We start from the raw sequence: 18,772 nt of genomic DNA, 5'->3' as shown, positions 1-18,772 counted from the left end.
AAAGAGTCTACCCAAGTTTTGAAAGAACGCTCTGTTGAGCTGCGGGTCTGAAAGCCTGAAAAGCAGCAGTGGATTCTGGTTTCTTGTGGATAAGAGAGAGCTGATTGTTGGTTTCAAAATCTCTAACCAACCTGTGAACACGTTTCCCTTCCTTCCTGTATTTTTACGGCACCACGCCTGCAACGCATCCAGCCGGTGGCAAGAAGCACAGGAAGCCTGTGCTTTGGGTTAAATGAGAATTCCTCTCTGCCTACAAGCTGACTTCCCCTAGCCTGGGCATAGGGAACAGATCCTCATCAGGTGAGCCTTGTTTCAACACAAGCCTGGTAGCCCCAGGCAGCAGGAGTATATGCAACTATCCAAATCTACAGACGAGTTCCAGCCCCTGGACCATAGTGTCTGACAGCACCGCCACCAACTGAAGATACTCAGTAACTATCTGACGGGTTAAGTCATTACTGTAACAATTAATATAAGGAGTGGGCCACCTCTGAAGGTAAAGCACTGGACAAAAAACTTGATTTATCCCCCCGGAAAATAGGTGGATCAAAAGAGTGAGGGGACTTCCCTGGTAGTCCAGTGACTAAGACTCCATGCTCTCAGTGCAGGGGGCCCAGGTTCCATCCCCGGTCAGGGAGCTAGATCCCACATGCCGAAACTAAGACCTGGCAGCAATTAAGTGAAAAGCAAGAAGTCAAGGAAGAGAGGGCAAAGAAGTGTCATGGAATATTAGAACTGATAGAGACCTTTGAGATTCTCTCTTGGACTTGTCATTTTCTAGATGCAAAGACCGATACTCGGAGAAGCCAAGTGAACTTTCCTGAAGTCAGAAAGCCAAGCTTCATCAAAGAGTGGCCTAGGGCCCTCAGCCTCCCTGGAGAAACAGGATGACAAGACTGCGGTTCCTTCATGGGCATGTGTGACTGTTCTCAGGCTCATTCAGCACTTCACTGACCCTGGAGCTTCAACAATGATGACGGTGAAGACCTGTGGAGGTCATGGAAGGAGTATAGACAGCAACAGTCATTGTTCAATTCCAGGCATTTCTGGGATGTTCAGATATGGACGCCCAGCGAACAGTGGAAGCTGAGGGTCTCCAGCTGTGCAGAACTACAGATCTGGAAGTCAGCTCCCCAGTGAAACCCAGGGAGAGGACAAGTACTGCAATTCTGAACTGTGATACCCAGCAGGGTAGAACGAGGTCCAGCCTGTGGTTTGATTTTTCTCATAAACGAAGTTAAGGCTGATAGGCAAAAAATTAAAAAACAGAGTGGCCAAAAGGTGACATTCAAAAAGATTCTGGGATCAAAGTCCCTTTGTGAGCACTGTTATTTCACCCTCCTCTGAACGGTAACCACTTCCCACATGAGCCTCAGTAAGGCAACCGTGTAGCCCACAAAAGAGATAGAAATATGACCACACTTCCCTCTTATAAACAGGCGATGTAAACATCTGAGACCTCTGGTCCACAGTCGTGGTTAAACAAAGGGTCAGGGGGCCCCCTGGAATGGCTGTCGGGGCCTCCGTTTCCCCACATGCTGACCCTCCTTCTGAGTGGGGACCTTGGACCATTAACTTCAGGGCTCCAGCTGGTCAAACAGAGGCAGCCTCACCCTGGAACCACTTTGTTGGCTTTCACGCCCAGGCTCCCCTGGCCACTACTCCTGAAGACTCAAGAATTTTCGAGGAGAGTGGCTGCTTTGGTGCCTGCCCTGTGCTCAAAAATGCCACTCTTTTTTGGGGTGGGGGGGAGGGTTTCTCGCAAAGCAGGCAGGAGGGCAACATATTATGCGTGTGCTGAACCGTGCATCCCCCCACCCTCACCTCCTGGAGGCGTGGTGGAAGATTCTCCTTTAAAAAAAAAACAAAAGTCAAAACTGCAACTCTTTCAATCAAGCAAGAAAAAGAGTCAAAACCTCAAACAAGTATCTTTAATTAGCTTTAAGATGTTCCCTGGGGGGGAGGGTCCTGGCTCCTAGATCAATAGGAAAATAAACCTTGAGGCCTTGGGACAGACTCTTTTCTCTGAATTGGAATGAAAAAGGCTTTGCAGACCTGAAGCCGGTTGTTAGCTGACTGTGACAGAAGTCCTCCTGGGTATGCTGTGTCTGCCGAATGTTCCATCAGAAAACGACCCTCAGATTCTATAAATCGGCCAGCACTTTGTTTTTAACCACTGAACATTTATAGAATTCTTATTTCTTCGTCTACATGCTTTCAGAGAAAGTTTCCAGCAACTTCAAAGCCAGTTAGACGCACAAAGACGCTCAACATGCAATTAAATTTCACAGAGTTTTGAAGCTAGAATACCACAAGAACCTTTAGAAAATTTCCCCTGGGGGCAGGAGGCTCTTAACTCTGTACCCCACCCCCACTCCATACTCAAGGGCAAATTTTTAATCTTCATTTCGTCAACAGGAAAACACCACTGGTAGAGGGGCGGAGACAGAAATCTGAACTGCTTGAAAGACCTGACTTAAGTCAGAAAGTATATAGTCCTCAGATACAGTGTTCAGAGGCTCTGCTGGTCCCCTCAGTGAGTCTCACTTCCATTTGCCCCCCTGAACCCCAATTTCACACCCATTCCTAAGCTGTCCCACAGCAAACTGCTACAACCCACACAGGTGGATGTTCTGAACACAGATAATGGTCTCTCCATCTTGACTGTAAGCTCCATGAGGGCAAGATCTAGCCCTCTGATTGGGTTACCACTGTGACCTCTAAATTCAGCAAAACATCATTCAAGACATCAACAAGACAAGTGTTCAGGAGTCTACTCAGAGAAGAAGGAAAACACCAATCAAGTATTAACTGACATTTACTAAGTGCCCAGCAGGTATTACTGTTCATAGAATTCATCAAGGAAATCAACCCTGAATATTCACTGAAGGACTGATACTGAAGCGCCAATACTTTTGCCACCTGATGTGAAGAGCCAACTCATTGGAAAAGACCCTGACGCTGGCAAAGATTGAGGGCAGGAGGAGGATGGGGCAACAGAGGATGATATGGTTGGATGGCATCACCAACTCAGTAGACATGAATTTGAGCAAGCTCTAGCAGTTGCTGATGGACAGGGAAGCCTGGCATGCTGCAGTCCATGGGGTCAAAAAGTCAGACACAACTGAGTTACTGAACAACAACAAGAGCAGGTACTAAGTACCATAATGAGCCAAGGAAACAACCTGGGTCTTTGACTTCGAGGAACTTGTTACAATCTAATTTCTGCCACTGGCTGCAGGTGACACAGTACTGGCCAGTGAGATCCAAGAGGGGTCTGGGAAAGGCTTCCTTCCTGGATAAAGAGACCTTCCCAAGGAGAAGCAGCCTTTCCTGCTGTTGGATGCAACTGTGTAACACCTGGAACAGCTGTGATCATCACTGGGTCATGAAAGCTGGGGATGGCAGAGCAGAAAGATGGAAGGCTCCCAAGTCCTTGCTGGTGCCTGACACCACCCTGCCCCCAGACTTCTTAGAGGCGGTAATAAGCCCTCTCCTCTAAGTGGTGAAGCTGTTAGCTGAGTTTTAGGTTATTTGCAGCCCAAGCATCCTCAGACAGTGAGTCTGGCCCCCCTGATCAGCATATGGGGTCGATCAGAGAGCAAAGGAGCTGGCTGGCTTACTGCAGTATCCAGGCATGAGAAACCGAGGGCCTCGGCTGAGGAGAGGGTGGTGATGGTGAGGACAGCTTGGACTCAGGAAACACAAAAGCGGATTCCAGTCTTACCCACATGATGGCCTAGTCATCTCCATGAAGCCCAGGGCCTAGTTCCCACGCTGACTCTCCAATGAACTGGAACATAAATAATTAATATTCCCAGCCCATCCTCACCCACACACATGCCTGCTTGTGTCTATGGGGTGAAAAAGGAAAAAAGGGAAATGCATGTTGTTCTATTTATAAGAAACAGCACAGCCACAAAGGGTGATGACTAGAGGGGCACAGTATCAGCTGAAGTTCTCCAAGCAAGTGCTAAGTTCGGTTTGAATTTACACTTGGCTTCTCTCAGCCTGTAACTGGTCCTCTTCAACGCTCCAGCTGCTCTCCTTGGAGCTCATCAGACAGGGCCTTGCCCACAGCAAACAGTTTGGTTGGAGGGAATAGAGAACTCAAGCCCCTCTCTAGGCTTCCAACAGATTATCAGGGGCAAGAGAGGAAGAATGAGGCTTGGATGATCACAGAAACGAAGCCTGTGAACACAAGGCAGGAGTGAAGCATGCAAAGTCTTTCCATGTTCTCTATGGGATTCCACTGGCAGACAGGGTTACTTAGGGCCACGCACCCCGGCACATTCCATGCATTTACCACCATCAAAGAGAAAGAAAAGGCATGCTTGCTGTTATTTTTAATTCCTTCCCCAATGCCTTCCAAAACTCTTCAGCAAAAGACTGATCCACTAAACCCCCACCAGCTCCCAGCCAGTAGTATTTTGGAAACCTTAATGAAAATGGAGCAGGAGAAGTCAGCTCACAGAAGACTTCGCTCCTGGACATGAAATCCCATCTCAGCTGCACTGGACCTGGGGGCATCTCCTGCTTCCCAAAGGGACATATCTTGATGAGGATGCATATGTTCTAGAGCTAAGTGAACAGCCTACCACCCTCTTACTGCCACCCCGACATCCCCCGGACACACCCCCATCTCCACCTCCTGCTTCTTGTCCTTCCCTTCAGAGTGGCCATCAGTGAGGCCAAATGTTGCGCCACTCCCGCAGCAGCTAAGTAAGCTCTGGTGTTAACTTGACTATCATCTCTAAGGTCTCAGCCAGTTTTAAATTAGGTTACACTGCCAACCTGCTGAATGATCTTAGACGAGTCACCTCACTCAGAACAGCAGTGAACGACCTAGACAGTCCCTGCCTGACACTTGAGCAGCGGCAGAGAAAGCCGCTGATGGACCCTCCCAGTTACTCTGGCCAGGTATCGCGATCACTGGCGCAGAGGCAGGGTGGCTCACCTCTCCAGGTTTGCCTGGCTAGTCCGGGTTGACGGCAGTTCCTGGCCATCACTGATAACAGCACTGCCCCCTTTTCACTCTTAGAAGTGTCCTGGTTTGTTTAACAAATTCTTTGGTCACCCTAGATTCTAAAAGGGGCAGAGCTTCAGAGGCAAATCCAGCTCCATCTCTTATCATAAGACCTACAGCAACTTTGCTAAGCAATTTTATGGGTTTTCTTATAAAAAAGGAGAACAGTAGCCCCTTCTTGGGGAGCCCTGGGGCAAACAGCTGGGAACAAGAGACCTCAACTCAGATTCCTAGGCTGCTGCTGACTCCTCAAAGCCTGAGCCTCCTCTTCTATAAACACTGGTAACTCATCCTTCCCAGAAGATGGGTAAAGAAGATCAACCAACTGATCAATGGCCCACCTTGGTGTCTGGCACAGAGTCAGCACCCAGTCCACACTGCATGTACCAGAATCACTCACTCCCAGTGAGACAGCTCAGGTGATCTGCCACAAGTCAGCACGACTGACCCAAATCCTCAGACAAGACCACAAGCATCAACTCACCTAAGCTTCTGGAACCAGACCCATGCCCCTCCCCCCCCGCCGCCCCCCACTGATGGTATATACACCCTAAGATCATATTTCTGTTGAATTCTGTGTATCACTAAGGTTTTTCTCTAAGGTCTCTGTGAAAATGTAGGTGTGAACTTGGAAGCCTTAACTCCATCTCTGTGAGGAAGGGTTTTTAATAATACTATAGAGTTGCACTTCATAAAGAAATAATAAGTGGGACTTTCCTGGTGGTCCAGTGGCTAAGATTCCATGCTCCCAATGCAGGGGGCCTGGTCAGGGAACTAGATCCCACACGCCACAAGTAAGAGTTCGCATGCCACAGCTAAGACCTGGTGCAGCCCAATCAATCAATCAATCAATCAATATTTTTTTAAAAAGGAAAGAAAGAATGAGTGACATTGCATAATACTTTATAGTCTGCAAAGACCTTTCAATACATATGCTATGCGATGCTAAGTTGCTTTGGTTGTGTCCAGCTCTTTATGACCCCATGGACTACAGCCCGCCAGGCTCCTCCACCCACAGACCCTGGCCTTCTCCAGGGGATTTTCCTGACCCAGGGATCGAACCCAGGTCTTTTATATCTCCTGCACTGGCACCATTCATTAATACACAGCTCATCTAAATAAACAACAACCATCCTACCATGGGAGGCATCGTTTTTCTCATTTTACTGATGAGGAAAGGGAGACTCAGAAAAAATCAGGTGACTGGTCTAGAGTCACCAAAGCAGGAAGGGGGGAAGGGAGGGATTTGAACCTGGACCTCCTGAATGCAAGCCCAGAAAGCTCCATCGCAGTAGGCTGCCATTTCAGCAGCAGGCCTCTATCAGGGCTCTCAAAAATGGCCCATGAACTAAGAACCTGCCCATGGACACAAAACTTTTAACTTCTAAAAACCTATAAACTTCAATTAACAGCAACAACAAAAAAGCTGACCCTAAAGAGATGAGGTAAACTGTATGCATGGTTACCAAGATTTCTGCTTGCTCTTGTGATGAAATATATGAACTTACCCCATTTTACTCTCTTACTAAGGAATGTAATCTGTTTTTAATACATGAGAGCATCTGATGAGTCTGCAGTAGAGAACTTAGGCATTTTTACTGATTGCAGTGTGGTCTGGAATTGGAAAGCCCGACCTAGACGATCGTCAGTGAAGAAATTTAAAACACCGACCAGGGACATTCCACACAAAGACACCGTGCCAGGCACAGGGAAAACCCACAGAAAGGCTGGGATCCGACGTCGAGGCTGATGCTTGGGGAGAACAGACCTCTGCAGGGAGCCCAGCGACACTCTGCTTAACTTCCCAAGGAATCCATGTCAAGAGGCTGGCATGAGTCACTGGCTAATTACCTGAACACTTGGGCTCCCAGAGCCCTCCTGGCTGTACAACCCGTCTTCTCTCCTGCCGGCGAACAAAACACTATTTTCACCCTGGTCCAGACATAGCCTAAAGCTGTCCGCATGGTGGTGTAAGGGATTATGACTCTGACCTGGATAACTCAGGCAGAAAACTTTCTCTTACCAGCCACAGCTAGGGGAGGCGAGGAAGCGCGAATAGAACGGTGCTTCAGCCGTGCCACTCCCGTACTTTAAAATCTCCTGGGCACTTTACGAAGCAAGGTCCAAATGTCAAGCCTGGCCGAACGAAACCCTTGGCAACCTCCTTCTCAGACTCCTCTCTGGCCACGCCCTCTTCCACGTTCTGGCCGCCCCGCCCCAGACGCCAGGCCCTTCCACGCTCTGTCTGGAAGTGCGGCACTCAGCCTTCCCTTCACTCCCACACTCCTATCCACCCTTCAAAATCTCCCTGGGGCATCATTTCTTCTGTGAAGCCTTTTGAGTCCCTCAGAAACAAGCTGCTCCTTCTCTGGGATCCCCAACACTGCTTTATTCAACCTGGAAGTGTCTTTGCCATGAGCCCACTGTAGCTGCAGTCACTGTCCCTTTTAGCCTCTGCACAGTTCAGAGACAGGACTTTATCTCCGCATCTCTCTCTCTCCTGAGGCCCAGCACAAAGTCAGTGGCCAAAAAATGAACCCAACAACCAAGTGCACTAGCAGGAGCTGGGCTCTTCACTCCTCCTCTCGGATAGGCAGCTGCCATGTGCTCACCTTTCCCCGACCTGCAGTGTATTCACTGTGATCTGAGTTCAAGGTGAGGGAAATCAATCCTTCCTATAGAAACACCCACAGTCTTCCATACAATGGTGCCACCTGAACGGGGCCTCAGTTGTGGCTATATGACAGAGAAAAAGTATTAGTCATTCAGTCATGTCTGATTCTTTGCAAAGCCATGGACTATAGCCCACCAGGTGCCTCTGTTCACGGGATTCTGGAATGGCAAGAATACTGGAGTGGGTTGCCATTCCTTTCTCCAGGGGATCTTCCCAACCCAGAGACTGAAGTCGGGTCTCCCACGTTGCACGCAGATTCTTTACAATTTGAGCCACCAGGGAAGCCCACTGAGGGGACGGCCAGAAAAACAGGACTGCCTCCACCATCAAATGGTCTGAGAGCGGGAGGAACTATGGAGTTCCACATATAATATGTCATATATAAAAGAGAGAAATCAAGGTAACAGACTGATAAACAGGATCTGTTCTGTCATATTGACAAGGTCCTTAACACAACCTGGGAGGCCAGGTTTGAATGTAGGCTTCTCTGACCCCTTGGGTTTCACAGTGGAACTGGTGAGGGAATCCCAGGAGAACCCACCCTGAATCCCAGCCCATTCCTGTCATCACCCCACACTTAGAGGGGCTTCCTGTACACTCGTGCAGACACCCCAAGTCTGAATTTCATCCAATTTCTCCATCTCCCGGCCTGACCCACGTCATCGGCCCAGGGTCGACACAGTCTCTCTTCCTTAGGCAGACGGACCTGGGGAAGAGCCCACCTGGGACCTGGAAGCAGGCTCAAGATCAGGGGGGCAGGGAATGGAAGGGTCGAGACCCCGTGTACCGTCTGGAAGAAGGAAGCGCAGGCTCTACACAGCCCATCCCTGGGCCCCCAGCTCTACCCCGTGGAAAGGACCACATCCAGAACGGTGTGCAAAGGATGGTGCACTAACTGTGAGCCCCCTGACACACCTAGAGGGCAGGCAAAGGTACCACTGTCCATGTCTGGGTCATTTTGGAGCCATGAGCTTCCGGCACCGAACATTCTCACCTGGCAACCAAGCAACTGGTGAGGGGGGTGCCTGGAGCCAGAACTGCCTTCCAACCAGGCCTCAAAAACACACCAGCAAGAGTAAACATCAGACACTTCCACACACGGATGGGCAGGCTATCGGTGACAGGCCCGTGAGTCACGGCGTTTCTTCTTCAGGATCTTACACCCACCCCCCACCCCAGGAGCACTGATTCATCAAAGTTTGTTTTCAATACTATTATTTTTAGTCAGCCAAACAGTTTTTAAAATGATGATGGAGGACAGGAGTGGGGAGGGGAGAACCACCTAAGAATACGGATTGTTTCTCTTTGAACAGCCTGCCAAGCCCTGCATCAACAAGTAGTGTGACTGTGGCCTCTTGGTGAATTTGTGCTGGAGGCAGATTCTCTTACTGCATCCACAGGGGTGCTCCAAACAGTAAGCCCTGAGAACGAGTGGAGGGGGCAGGATCCCTTACTGGAATTTACCAACACCATCAGTCAACCCCACCTCCGTCCTTGAAAAGGAAAAAGCGAATGTTTAGTAAGCACCTGCTACGTGCTGTGAGCCACAAATACCAGCCAAGTGCTTGCTCTCTCTTATATCATTTGTGTTGATTTACAGGAGGCAGGCAGGCCCATGCCCAATACACAGATGAGGAAAGTGGAGCTTCATCAGTGGAAGCAGATGTCCCCAAGGCTGCCCCATGGTCAGTAACTGGCCAACTCAAACCCAGGTTTGTCAGACTGCAGAGCCCTTTGTTCATGCTTGATGACTCTGGTCTTCCAGCCTACTCACCCTGAACCCCTGCTCCCCAGGCAATATTTTAAGAATCTTAGGGTAGAGATAAAAGGGTACACACGGCATCTAAAGAGGGAGCAAAACAAGGTCACTCACCCTGCCCTTCCAGGCACACAGAGAAACTAAGACTCACCTTGAGTCTGAATTCAACAAGGGTGTGAGAAAATTTACAATGGGGAACATTTGAAACAAAAGGAAAAACCCAACTTCCATCACCATGCCTGCTTTCAGCCACTTGTAACTATTCAAAAAGTCCTTTCTGGATCCATTACTCCACATTTGGGCTTAGCCCAGAGGTGATTTTTTAAGGAAAAAATGCCTTTTGGCATTTTTGAGCTGTGACAGCGTAAAAACAGACCTTTAAAAAACACACACCCAAAAAGCATTACTATTTTCAAAAGCCCAGTCTCAAAGAAATAGAAAAAAAAAAGGGAGGTGACACCCCAGAGCTACAACTAGGCCTGGCGGTCTGTGATGCAAGCGTTAGTGGGGAAAGCCAACAGACTGATAATGCCATAGATTTCAAAGGCAAACCTTGACCCAAGGTTTCTTAAACAATACCCCAGTCCTAAACTCCCAACAAAGCTGTCAGGAGAAAAACTTGCCAGATGTAAGCAGGAGAGCTGGTGTGATACAGAAAAAGTACTATTATTTCGGGGGAAACTCACTTTTCATTTCTTAGCTAGGGTTTCAACTTGTAACCTCCATCCCCCCCACCCCCCGCCCCCAACAAGAGGCGCATGCTTACACAATCAAGTATAGCCTTTCTTTATATAGATGCTTGAAAATAAATAAAGAAAGCTTCCTGGGTAAACTCTGACATATGAGCAAACATTTTCCACAGGTATCCTCTATAATGCCTACCTCTCACATTTAACCATTTTTAGGCAATTGTGGTCATTAGTTTAAGTAAACTTCCTGCTCTGAGGATAGCCAAAAATAGCAACAAAAGAAAAACTGCTCACTGCATCTCAACACATTCAGCCTTCATGGTGTTATCCTTGTATTCAGTTATTTTTATACTCCTTTGTAGTTAAATTTCACTGATTTAGACTCACAGGGCAAAGGAGAGGCAGGGAGGACAGAGAGGGGGAAACAACTAAAATTAAAAGCTGAATTATAGTTTTCTTACTTTCAACTAGGGAAATTCACTGGCACCAGACTAACAGGGACTTAGGACATTAATAAGGAAGATCTGTGGTTTAGTGATCAAGCAGATGCATGCAAAGGGATGCTTCTAAGATGCTTGCATAGAAACCACTTTAGAATTAGAAAGAACCTCTGATAGAGCTCCGGTAGCCCATTTCCCAGTTGCGAACATCTGAGGCCCAGAGATGGTCAGTGACTTGGCCCAGGTGACACAGCTAATTAGAAACAGAGGTAGAATCTAGAACTTACCCAGGTCTCTGACTCCTGCCTCCAAAGTGACTCCCAAAAGATTGCTCACGACTAATTTCTCTTGACAGCATTTATGGGGAGAAAAGGCCTGCTAAACAAACTTCAGCCTAGTCCAGAATTAGACAAACTTCTTAATTAATAGGCTTCTACTGTGTTTTCATTTTAAGCTGAGTCTCTCTGTCAAAACACCCTGCAGCAGTGTGCCACGGTGGCAGGCTGCTGTTTACAGCAGAGGCCTCAGATAATCACAACGGATAGTGTGACTTGTGCTCTAGATTTGTTATTTCTAAAACTGTTAATTAAGTCAAAACAAAGAGGAACGTTACACTCTCTCTCTCATCAGGACTCAATAAACTGCAGGGCTTGGGGAATTTGGTTCTCTGGCATTAAGAAAACAGTATTTACAAGTTAAGCAGAGTGAACACACACACAATTCTTACAACTCCAAAGGACCAGCGTTCAGCAGCCAGTGGACCAGAGGCTACAATAGGGCAGAATAAGGCCTCTGCCTCATCCACTGGTGTGTTCCTGCTACCGGGAACAGGTTTAGGCACCTGTTAGGTGCACTAAAGGAAGCACACACATGAACTGGACAAGTTCTCTTGGATCTTTGTTTTAAAATCTGGAATACGGTAAAATTAGAAACCAAACTTCTGCAAGGTAGGTTTACTATGGCAACTTCCAACTGTTTCCAGAAACCACGGCACCTGAAGATTGAAGGCTCCCTGGCCCAGGAACCTGTCAGTGGTCAATAGATGATGCCCAGCCCTCCTGGGGAAGAACTAGTCCCATCCACCATTGCAGGGGACATTCGTGTCTGCAAAAGGCTGGTAAACCTCCCAGGCCCGGCATCAGCAGCCTTTCTGGGCAGACTGTAAAACCAGATGTGGATCTGGGAAGGGGGCAGGGTGAATTCTTTTTTTTTAAAATAGGTCAATACATCAAAGGAGACAAGGATAAAAGTTAATTAGAACTATTCACGAGCTTTGTTGATTGAAAAACCGGCATTCCACTTTCAAGAACTTAACTGCACTTACAAGAGGCTGGGGGAGGGGTAAATAAGGTGGGAAAATAGATGAGGGAATAAAGGCAGACTTCAAGTCTTAAAGCAAGCACTGCTTGAAACGTTGATAGACCTAGAGGTTACCAGACCAACTGGAGTAAGCCAGAGACAGACAAATATCATATGATATCACTTATGCACGCGATCTGAACCATGATACAAATGAGCTCGCACAGAAAACAAAAATAGACCCGCAGACTTAGACAACAAACCTGTGCCTACCAAAGCGGGAGGAGGAAGGAGTGATAAATGAGGAATTGGGGATCAACAGATACACATTACAATATATAAAACAGATAAGCAACAAGGACCTACTGTATCGCACAGGGAACTGCATGCAATATTTTATAATAAACTATAAGGGAAAAGAGTCTGAAAAGGGATAGACATATATAAGACTGAATCACTTTGCTGTACACTTGAAACTAACAACACTGTAAATCAACTATACTTCAATAAATAAAGCAGGCACTTCTTGGTCCTATTTATTTCCTAAAGGAGCTCATACAGAGACACGGCTGCATTGTGCAAACAATGGCATTTAGAAATCTCCCAATAAGTTAACAAGTGAAAATTAATGGTCGTTCAGTCCATTAAATCGTGTTAATTTTATTTCCACTACAATAACATAGCAATTACAAATCTACATTATTGAACCAATATTTATTTTTCAAAACCTCATTTTAATTGGATTCCTGATGTGATAAGCTCAAGCCAGGCTCTCTATGCCATCAGCTGCTTGCATTTCTCATCAGAAGGAAACGACTACTGTATTCATGGGCTTTTTCTATTATTAGAATTGTCATTTAAACCTTTACATCCTTGCAAAGACTTTTAAAAATACATTATTAAAAGCTCTTATGTCTCTGTAGAAATTCAGGTTTGCAGGATTTATTTTTTGGCAAGTGTTAACCAGAGAAATGAAAAGTTACGGCACACCAGAACTCAAAAATTCTGAGCATCCACCATCACCTCCAAGCTGCCCACTTCTTATCGACACGGTCTGTTATATTCTGAGCTAATACATCCTAAGTCACCGTTTCCACCAAGGAAACTTGAATTTCAGGTTTGCCATACTAACTCCTTTTTTATTTCAAAATGAGAACACTTTACAGTGGCATAAAATACTGGACACAAGCCACTGGTCTTCAGGTGCAGACTCGGAGGTAACATATTCATAGCAGCACTCCCTTTAGGAACAAGAGGAAGATAAAGACATTCTCAGTCCTGCAGACAACAGACACCATGAACCCGAAAGTTCCCATGACTGTACTACGGTCCAGAAACTTCCTCCTTCGGATAATAACTCCCGCCTTCTTGGTCTTCCACCTTGCACTGACCCCTCCCTTCTCTCCCCACCTACTCCCAGAGAAGTAATGGTCTGTCCCCCACATCCCTGGGCATCTTGTACATCCTTTGGCTACAGCTCATGGACTATATTTTGGGCAAGTCTGTCTCCCACTCTAGACAGAGGGGCCCTTAAGAACAAGTGCCCTGCCCTGCTCATCACAGTAGGTATTTCATAAATGACTGAATAATTTAGTAATGAATGAATGATACACAGAGACATCTAAATATAAAATACATCTCTCAAACTTTCTGGTTTACAAAACACTTCCACAGGCTTTACCTCATCCTGATTTTACAGGTGCAGACAAGAAGGCTCTGAGGCATCAAGTGAACTGCTAAATCCATCCAGGTATTAAAACAACAAGATACAGGACCTGAATTCTGTGCTTTTCTTCTGGGGAAAACATATGGCTATCCTTACTTTGTTATCTAACATAGCGACCTCTAAATATTTAAAAAACATATCATAATCCCCCTCGCTCCCCAAAAACATCACTCCATACTAGAGCTCATATTCCCTCTGATGGCTGGGAAGAAGAAATAGACACAAATAATGTCCTGTTGATGTTTTCCTACTCAAGTGTAAGCTTGTCACAGGCAGGGACCATCTCAAGTTTATCTCCACATCCTCCCCCACTTCCCGGAATACTGACTCAGACATGGGAGGGGCCAATACCTATGAATCCACAAAATCCCATCCTGTGGGAAGAACTGTGAGCTAGGGGCTGTCTTCAACTCCTAGGTGCAAGGAGCAAGTTCGAAGGTTCCACATGGCTCCAAAGTTCGAAGGTCAAGTGGCTCCTAGGTTCAGCCATAGCTCTAAGTCAGCCCCACAGTCCACTACCCAGTGTCCTGCAGACTCCTTCTCTTTCCTGCCTTTGTGCAGAACTCCTCTAATCGAGGTTAACAAGAGAAAGGAGAGGATAGGTGCTTGCACGTGAGTTGGGTTCCAGTGGGCCACACAAGAATGGTGCTCTGAGCTGCAACTGAGAGAAAAGAGGACAGGAGATGCTGAAATGGAGAGGGTGTTAAAGCTACCACTCTTGCACCCCTGGTCTGTCCCCAGAAGCCTGAGAAAGAAATGTTACAATGAGACCAGCCTGGCAAAGTCCAGGCAGATAGCAGGAGGAGGCCACACCAAAAGAACAGATGCACAGAAAGGTATGTGTCAGACCTTATGTTTGGTTAAATTCCGCAGCCACTTTCCTCTGGACTTGGTGCTCTGACACAAGAAAGCCTGAATTACCTTCCAAACAAACAAGGTCTTAAGCTTGGTCCAGCTCTCAACAAGTGGGCCACAGCATGGGTCCCATTAGTAGAAATACAAACTATCAGTGTCCATCAGAAGAGTCATTTTTAAGTGTGCCTGGCTCGTTCTCCCTGATAGAACATACACGCACCTTCTCTGCCTCTTGTTGGCAAACGCTATGACTCCATTCTTATAAACTGGCCAGGAAGATACCTGCAGCTGGACTCAGGTACTCAAGAAGGATAACAGATGACAGGGAGGATGCTGTTAAACAACTCATTGAAGTTCTGACCATCCTGCCAGACCTCAGAGAATCCTGATAGCCCCTCTACCGGTGTATCTAAATCAGGCTCTTGCCACTGCTTTGGCACCAGTCTCTTTGACATTCTTGAAACCTGTAAGCCTGTATCACTCCAGCTCTCTTGATCACTGAGACAAGTTGGAGCAGGAGTAACAGAAGAATGTGTGCAGTCTGGGGGGCTCCAGTACACAGCTCTAACTGCTAGACAGCGCTGCTGCGGCTCATGACCTTGTATTAGCCAAAACAAGCTGGAGAAAATCTCCTTAGGCTAAGGGTTCCTTACACTGTGAAGTCCAGATCTTGTAGGGTACTTTTAAGCACCCAGGGCCCCACTGCACACCCACAGTGGGGATAGCTAGGTGAAACACTTCCCTTTGTCAGTTTTCCAAAGACCTCGTTATAAAAAGCTGTAAGGAGAGAGCAGACAATTTGACAAGCAATCCCACAACCTATGAGACTTGGAGACACACCGCTATCACCCATGTGAGGCCAGCTAGCCACCTCCCCAAGACGTGGCCTTTAGTTTTCTGCCCACGAGCAAAACAGCAGCCGCTGTTGCCAAGGGAGACAAGGTGACCCAGAGGCGTGGGCACAAAATCCAAGGATGGAAATCCACTTTGTCTGGATCCACCCAAGTAACGGGGTTTCCCTAACTGAAAAAGATGGAAAAAAATGTGCCTCAGCATTAGTCCTTGCCAGGCAGGTAGAAGATGGCTTAGTCCTCACAGAGCCATGGGAAGGCTGAGTTTACTTGAACTCTCAGGAACAACCCAAGTGTCCATATGCCCCAGGCTGCGGAAAACACTGGAAGAGGAAAAGGCAGGCCACAGCTATGCTTTCCCAGAGGGCAAACTCCTACCAAGGCAAGTGGGAGCCAGGCCTCTCCCCAGGGCCCACCCTGTAGCCATCAGCAAAGAATGTATTCAGACCCTTCAAACTGAAGAGGAGCCATGGTAAGCAGAAGGGGCACATTTGGTCAGAATGGCATGTTTTGCTATGCCAAGCCTTTTCACCTCTCTCCTCCAGAGTTTTCTCAACTTTGAAAATGGGATCAGTCTTAGGCCTAATTAATTGCCTTATCTATTTTCCAGGAGTTTCTTTTTCTTGATCTCCTAAAAGCATATGAAAGTCTTTTGTAAACTGTGAAACAATTCATGCAGCTGTTCGTTTTATACTGGATACTGATTTTTTTTTTTTTTTTTTCTGTCTCAAAACATAAAAAAGCACTTGTCCTCAGCGCCCTCAGGCAGGTAAGAAGGCAGATTCTCTCCAGGAGGGAGAAGTATGACATTCATTTACCCTACTCCCTACCCCTCACCTAAAGTAATAAAGAAGGAAGAACCAGGGCTGAGACCAGGACCTCGGGCTCCCTGACCATCACATCACACCACCTCCTCTGAAGTCAATTCCGGCTCCCCATCATACACCAGAGCACACTTCCCAGACAGCACACCACCTTCCTTCCCGCTTTATTGGCTGGACCCACCCAGTTTTGAAGAAAAAAAATTATTATTTTTCAAGTCCGCACTCCCACCATATGTGGCATTTATTTCCAGAGGAGGCCGGCTCTGGGTTTCCGTGGACAGATGTTGCTTTGTGCCTGCCTGACACGGCTGGCGGCCGGCGTACAGCTGCCCCGAGCAGGTGGCCAAGGACGGAGTCCACTTCTGGCCCAGCATCAGGAGGGACAATTTATGTGGAGCTCTGGCCCCGGGGACCCTCTGCTCATTCCTCCACAGCCAGGGACCCCTACTCACACACACAGACTCTCCCTCAGTACACAATTAAGACGTTCAAAGGGGGCTAAGAGGGAGACACAGAAAGCTAAGATACCTCCCCCCTCAACACATCCCAATTTCCAGCCAGGCGCAGCTAAGCTAAGAGAAGGCCGTGGGGAGTGGAGAGAAGTCACTGACCCCTTCTATCAGCCATCTGTGAGCTCCTGCCAGACCTAGCTAGCGCGAAGTGGAGGATAAAGGAGGTCCAGACAGATGGCAAAGCGCTTTGGGAAGGAGGGCTCCGTAGGAATGCGAGGGCCGATGCGAGGCCCACTTCAGGGTGCGTTTTGTTATCTCCTCGGCTCCAAACCCCCTCCTTTCGGCACCCACCCGAAATCTCAGACTGAAAGAAGGGCAAAAAACAGCCGCGGGAGGCGGGGGAGAAGACCCCACTCTCCGCCACTTATCTCTCTCATTTGAAAGTCAGAGCACTCCGCTGCAACTAAAGTGCGTGTGTGCGGAGGGGGCGGGAGACTGGCACAACCGAATCTAAAAATACTCGATAAAAATGCTAATCCCGAAGGCAAAGAGAGAACGAAGAAGGAATCTGTCAATCACGAGGCTCCCGCTCCTCACCCACAGCCCCAGCTGTACGGACTGCATTCCTGTCGAGAAGGAAAGAAGTGGGGGGACAGGAATGAAGAAAAGAAAGGGAGAGACACCACCACCTCCACGAGCGCGGGCCGCGGGGGCGGGAGGCGGCGGCGGAGGAGGGGCTCGGGCCCGCGGAGCCGAACAAAGCGGGCCTCAAGTTCTATCCCGCAGCTCCCCGAGGTGTGTGTGTGGGGGGGGGGGCATCCTGCAGCACCCCCTTTCCCGGAGGTGAAATGCCAATGCGGGGTCTAGGGGAGCGAGTGCCGCGTGGAACTCCCGGGCTCTGAATCTTTGCAATTCCAGAAAAGGTTTTGTTTGGGGTCCCCCTTCGCCCGCTTCCTGCCTGCGTTCCCACCCCTCGTATACACACACACACAATCCCTCCCGCTCCAGTCCCACCAGGCCGGCCCCGCCACGCTATGGGGCCGGGCGGGCGCGCCCCGAGGTCCCTCCAGCCCCCACCTGGGGATGGTGATGCACTTGGTGTTGACGTTCTGCGTGGTGATGGCTTTCTCCAGCTCGTCCAGCTGCCCCGTCTTCTTGAGCTTCTTGACCAAACTCTTGACTGCCTTCTCGCACCACTTCTCCTCCTGCCCGTTCTGCTCGCCCTTTTTCCAGCCCAGCAAGCGCTTCACGATCGGGGGCGTGAAAGGCAGGATGGACGACATGGTTGAGGAGGGCGCGCGAGCTGCGAGGAGCGCCCCCGGCGGGGCTAGGCGCGGCGGGACGCCGGGGGCGCAGCGGGGAGCTCAGCCCGGGCCGGCTGCGGCCGCCCAAACTTCGCTTCAACTCTCGGCGAACTTGCTGGTTCTCCAGGCCCGGCCGCGGCGCTGCAGCCGGCGGGGCTCGGCGCGCGGCCCTGCGCCCCGGGCGTCTCCCACGGCGGGGAGAAGGACGGCGGGGCGGCGGGCAGGCAGTAGCGAAGCGAGATCGGGAAGGCCTGGGACGCGGGGCGGAGGCGGCGGCCGCGGGGACCGGAGTGGCAGAAGAAAGTTTGGGTTTCCGCACGGGGTGGCTGTTTGGGTGCCGCCTCCAGGAAGGAAAGTCCAACCCCCAGCCAAACTTTGCTCGCCTCGCTCGCTTTGATGCGCAGATCCCTCCGCCTCGGCAGCCTCGCCTCCCCGCTGCCCTCCTCCTTCCCGGCTCGCTCGCTAGCTGGGCCGGCCCGGGGCGTGCGCCGCGCTCTTGCTCCCGCCCGCTCCCAGTCTGTGTTTCATGCAAATCCGCGTGCAGCCTCCTTTCCAAGCGCTGTCACCGCCCCCTTGCCGCTGGGGCTCCCCGCCTCCTCCCCCGCGCCCCGCCGCCTCCTCCTGCGGGCGCCTTGCTCGCCCCCCCCCCAACCCCCAGCCTCCGGGAGGGCTCCTGGCCTTTCCCCCGCCCGGCGCGGAGCACGCCCACGTGGGCGACCTGGGACAGCGGCCGCCAGGGCTGGAGCGCGCAGGACCCCGCGCGGCCCCGACCTGAAGTCCAGCGGACGCCGGGAGGAAGTCGTGGGAAAGGAGCGGCGAGAAGGGCCCCTGGCGGGAGGGCCGGGCTCGGGTCGTGGCGTCCGCTCTCGGAAC

At 49.4% G+C, this 18,772-nt stretch overlaps 1 protein-coding gene across 2 annotated transcripts in view; it reads right to left on the bottom strand.

The window, feature by feature from the left end:
• Positions 1-18,425, bottom strand: part of SMAD3 (SMAD family member 3) — a 127,156-nt gene extending 108,731 nt beyond the window's left edge. For both annotated transcript variants that reach the window (XM_060418884.1, XM_042252071.1), the window contains exon 1: positions 17,673-18,425. In XM_060418884.1, coding sequence (XP_060274867.1) covers positions 17,673-17,878 — 206 coding nt within the window. In that variant the 5' untranslated portion in view covers positions 17,879-18,425. The remainder of the gene's footprint in view (positions 1-17,672) is intronic.
• Between the last annotated feature and the right edge of the window lie 347 nt (positions 18,426-18,772).

This window comes from Ovis aries, chromosome 7 (genome assembly GCF_016772045.2).
Source record: "Ovis aries strain OAR_USU_Benz2616 breed Rambouillet chromosome 7, ARS-UI_Ramb_v3.0, whole genome shotgun sequence".
NCBI lineage: Eukaryota > Metazoa > Chordata > Mammalia > Artiodactyla > Bovidae > Ovis > Ovis aries.
Note: the sequence above shows the minus strand (reverse complement) of the source record. Positions and strands in the feature narration are given on the sequence as shown.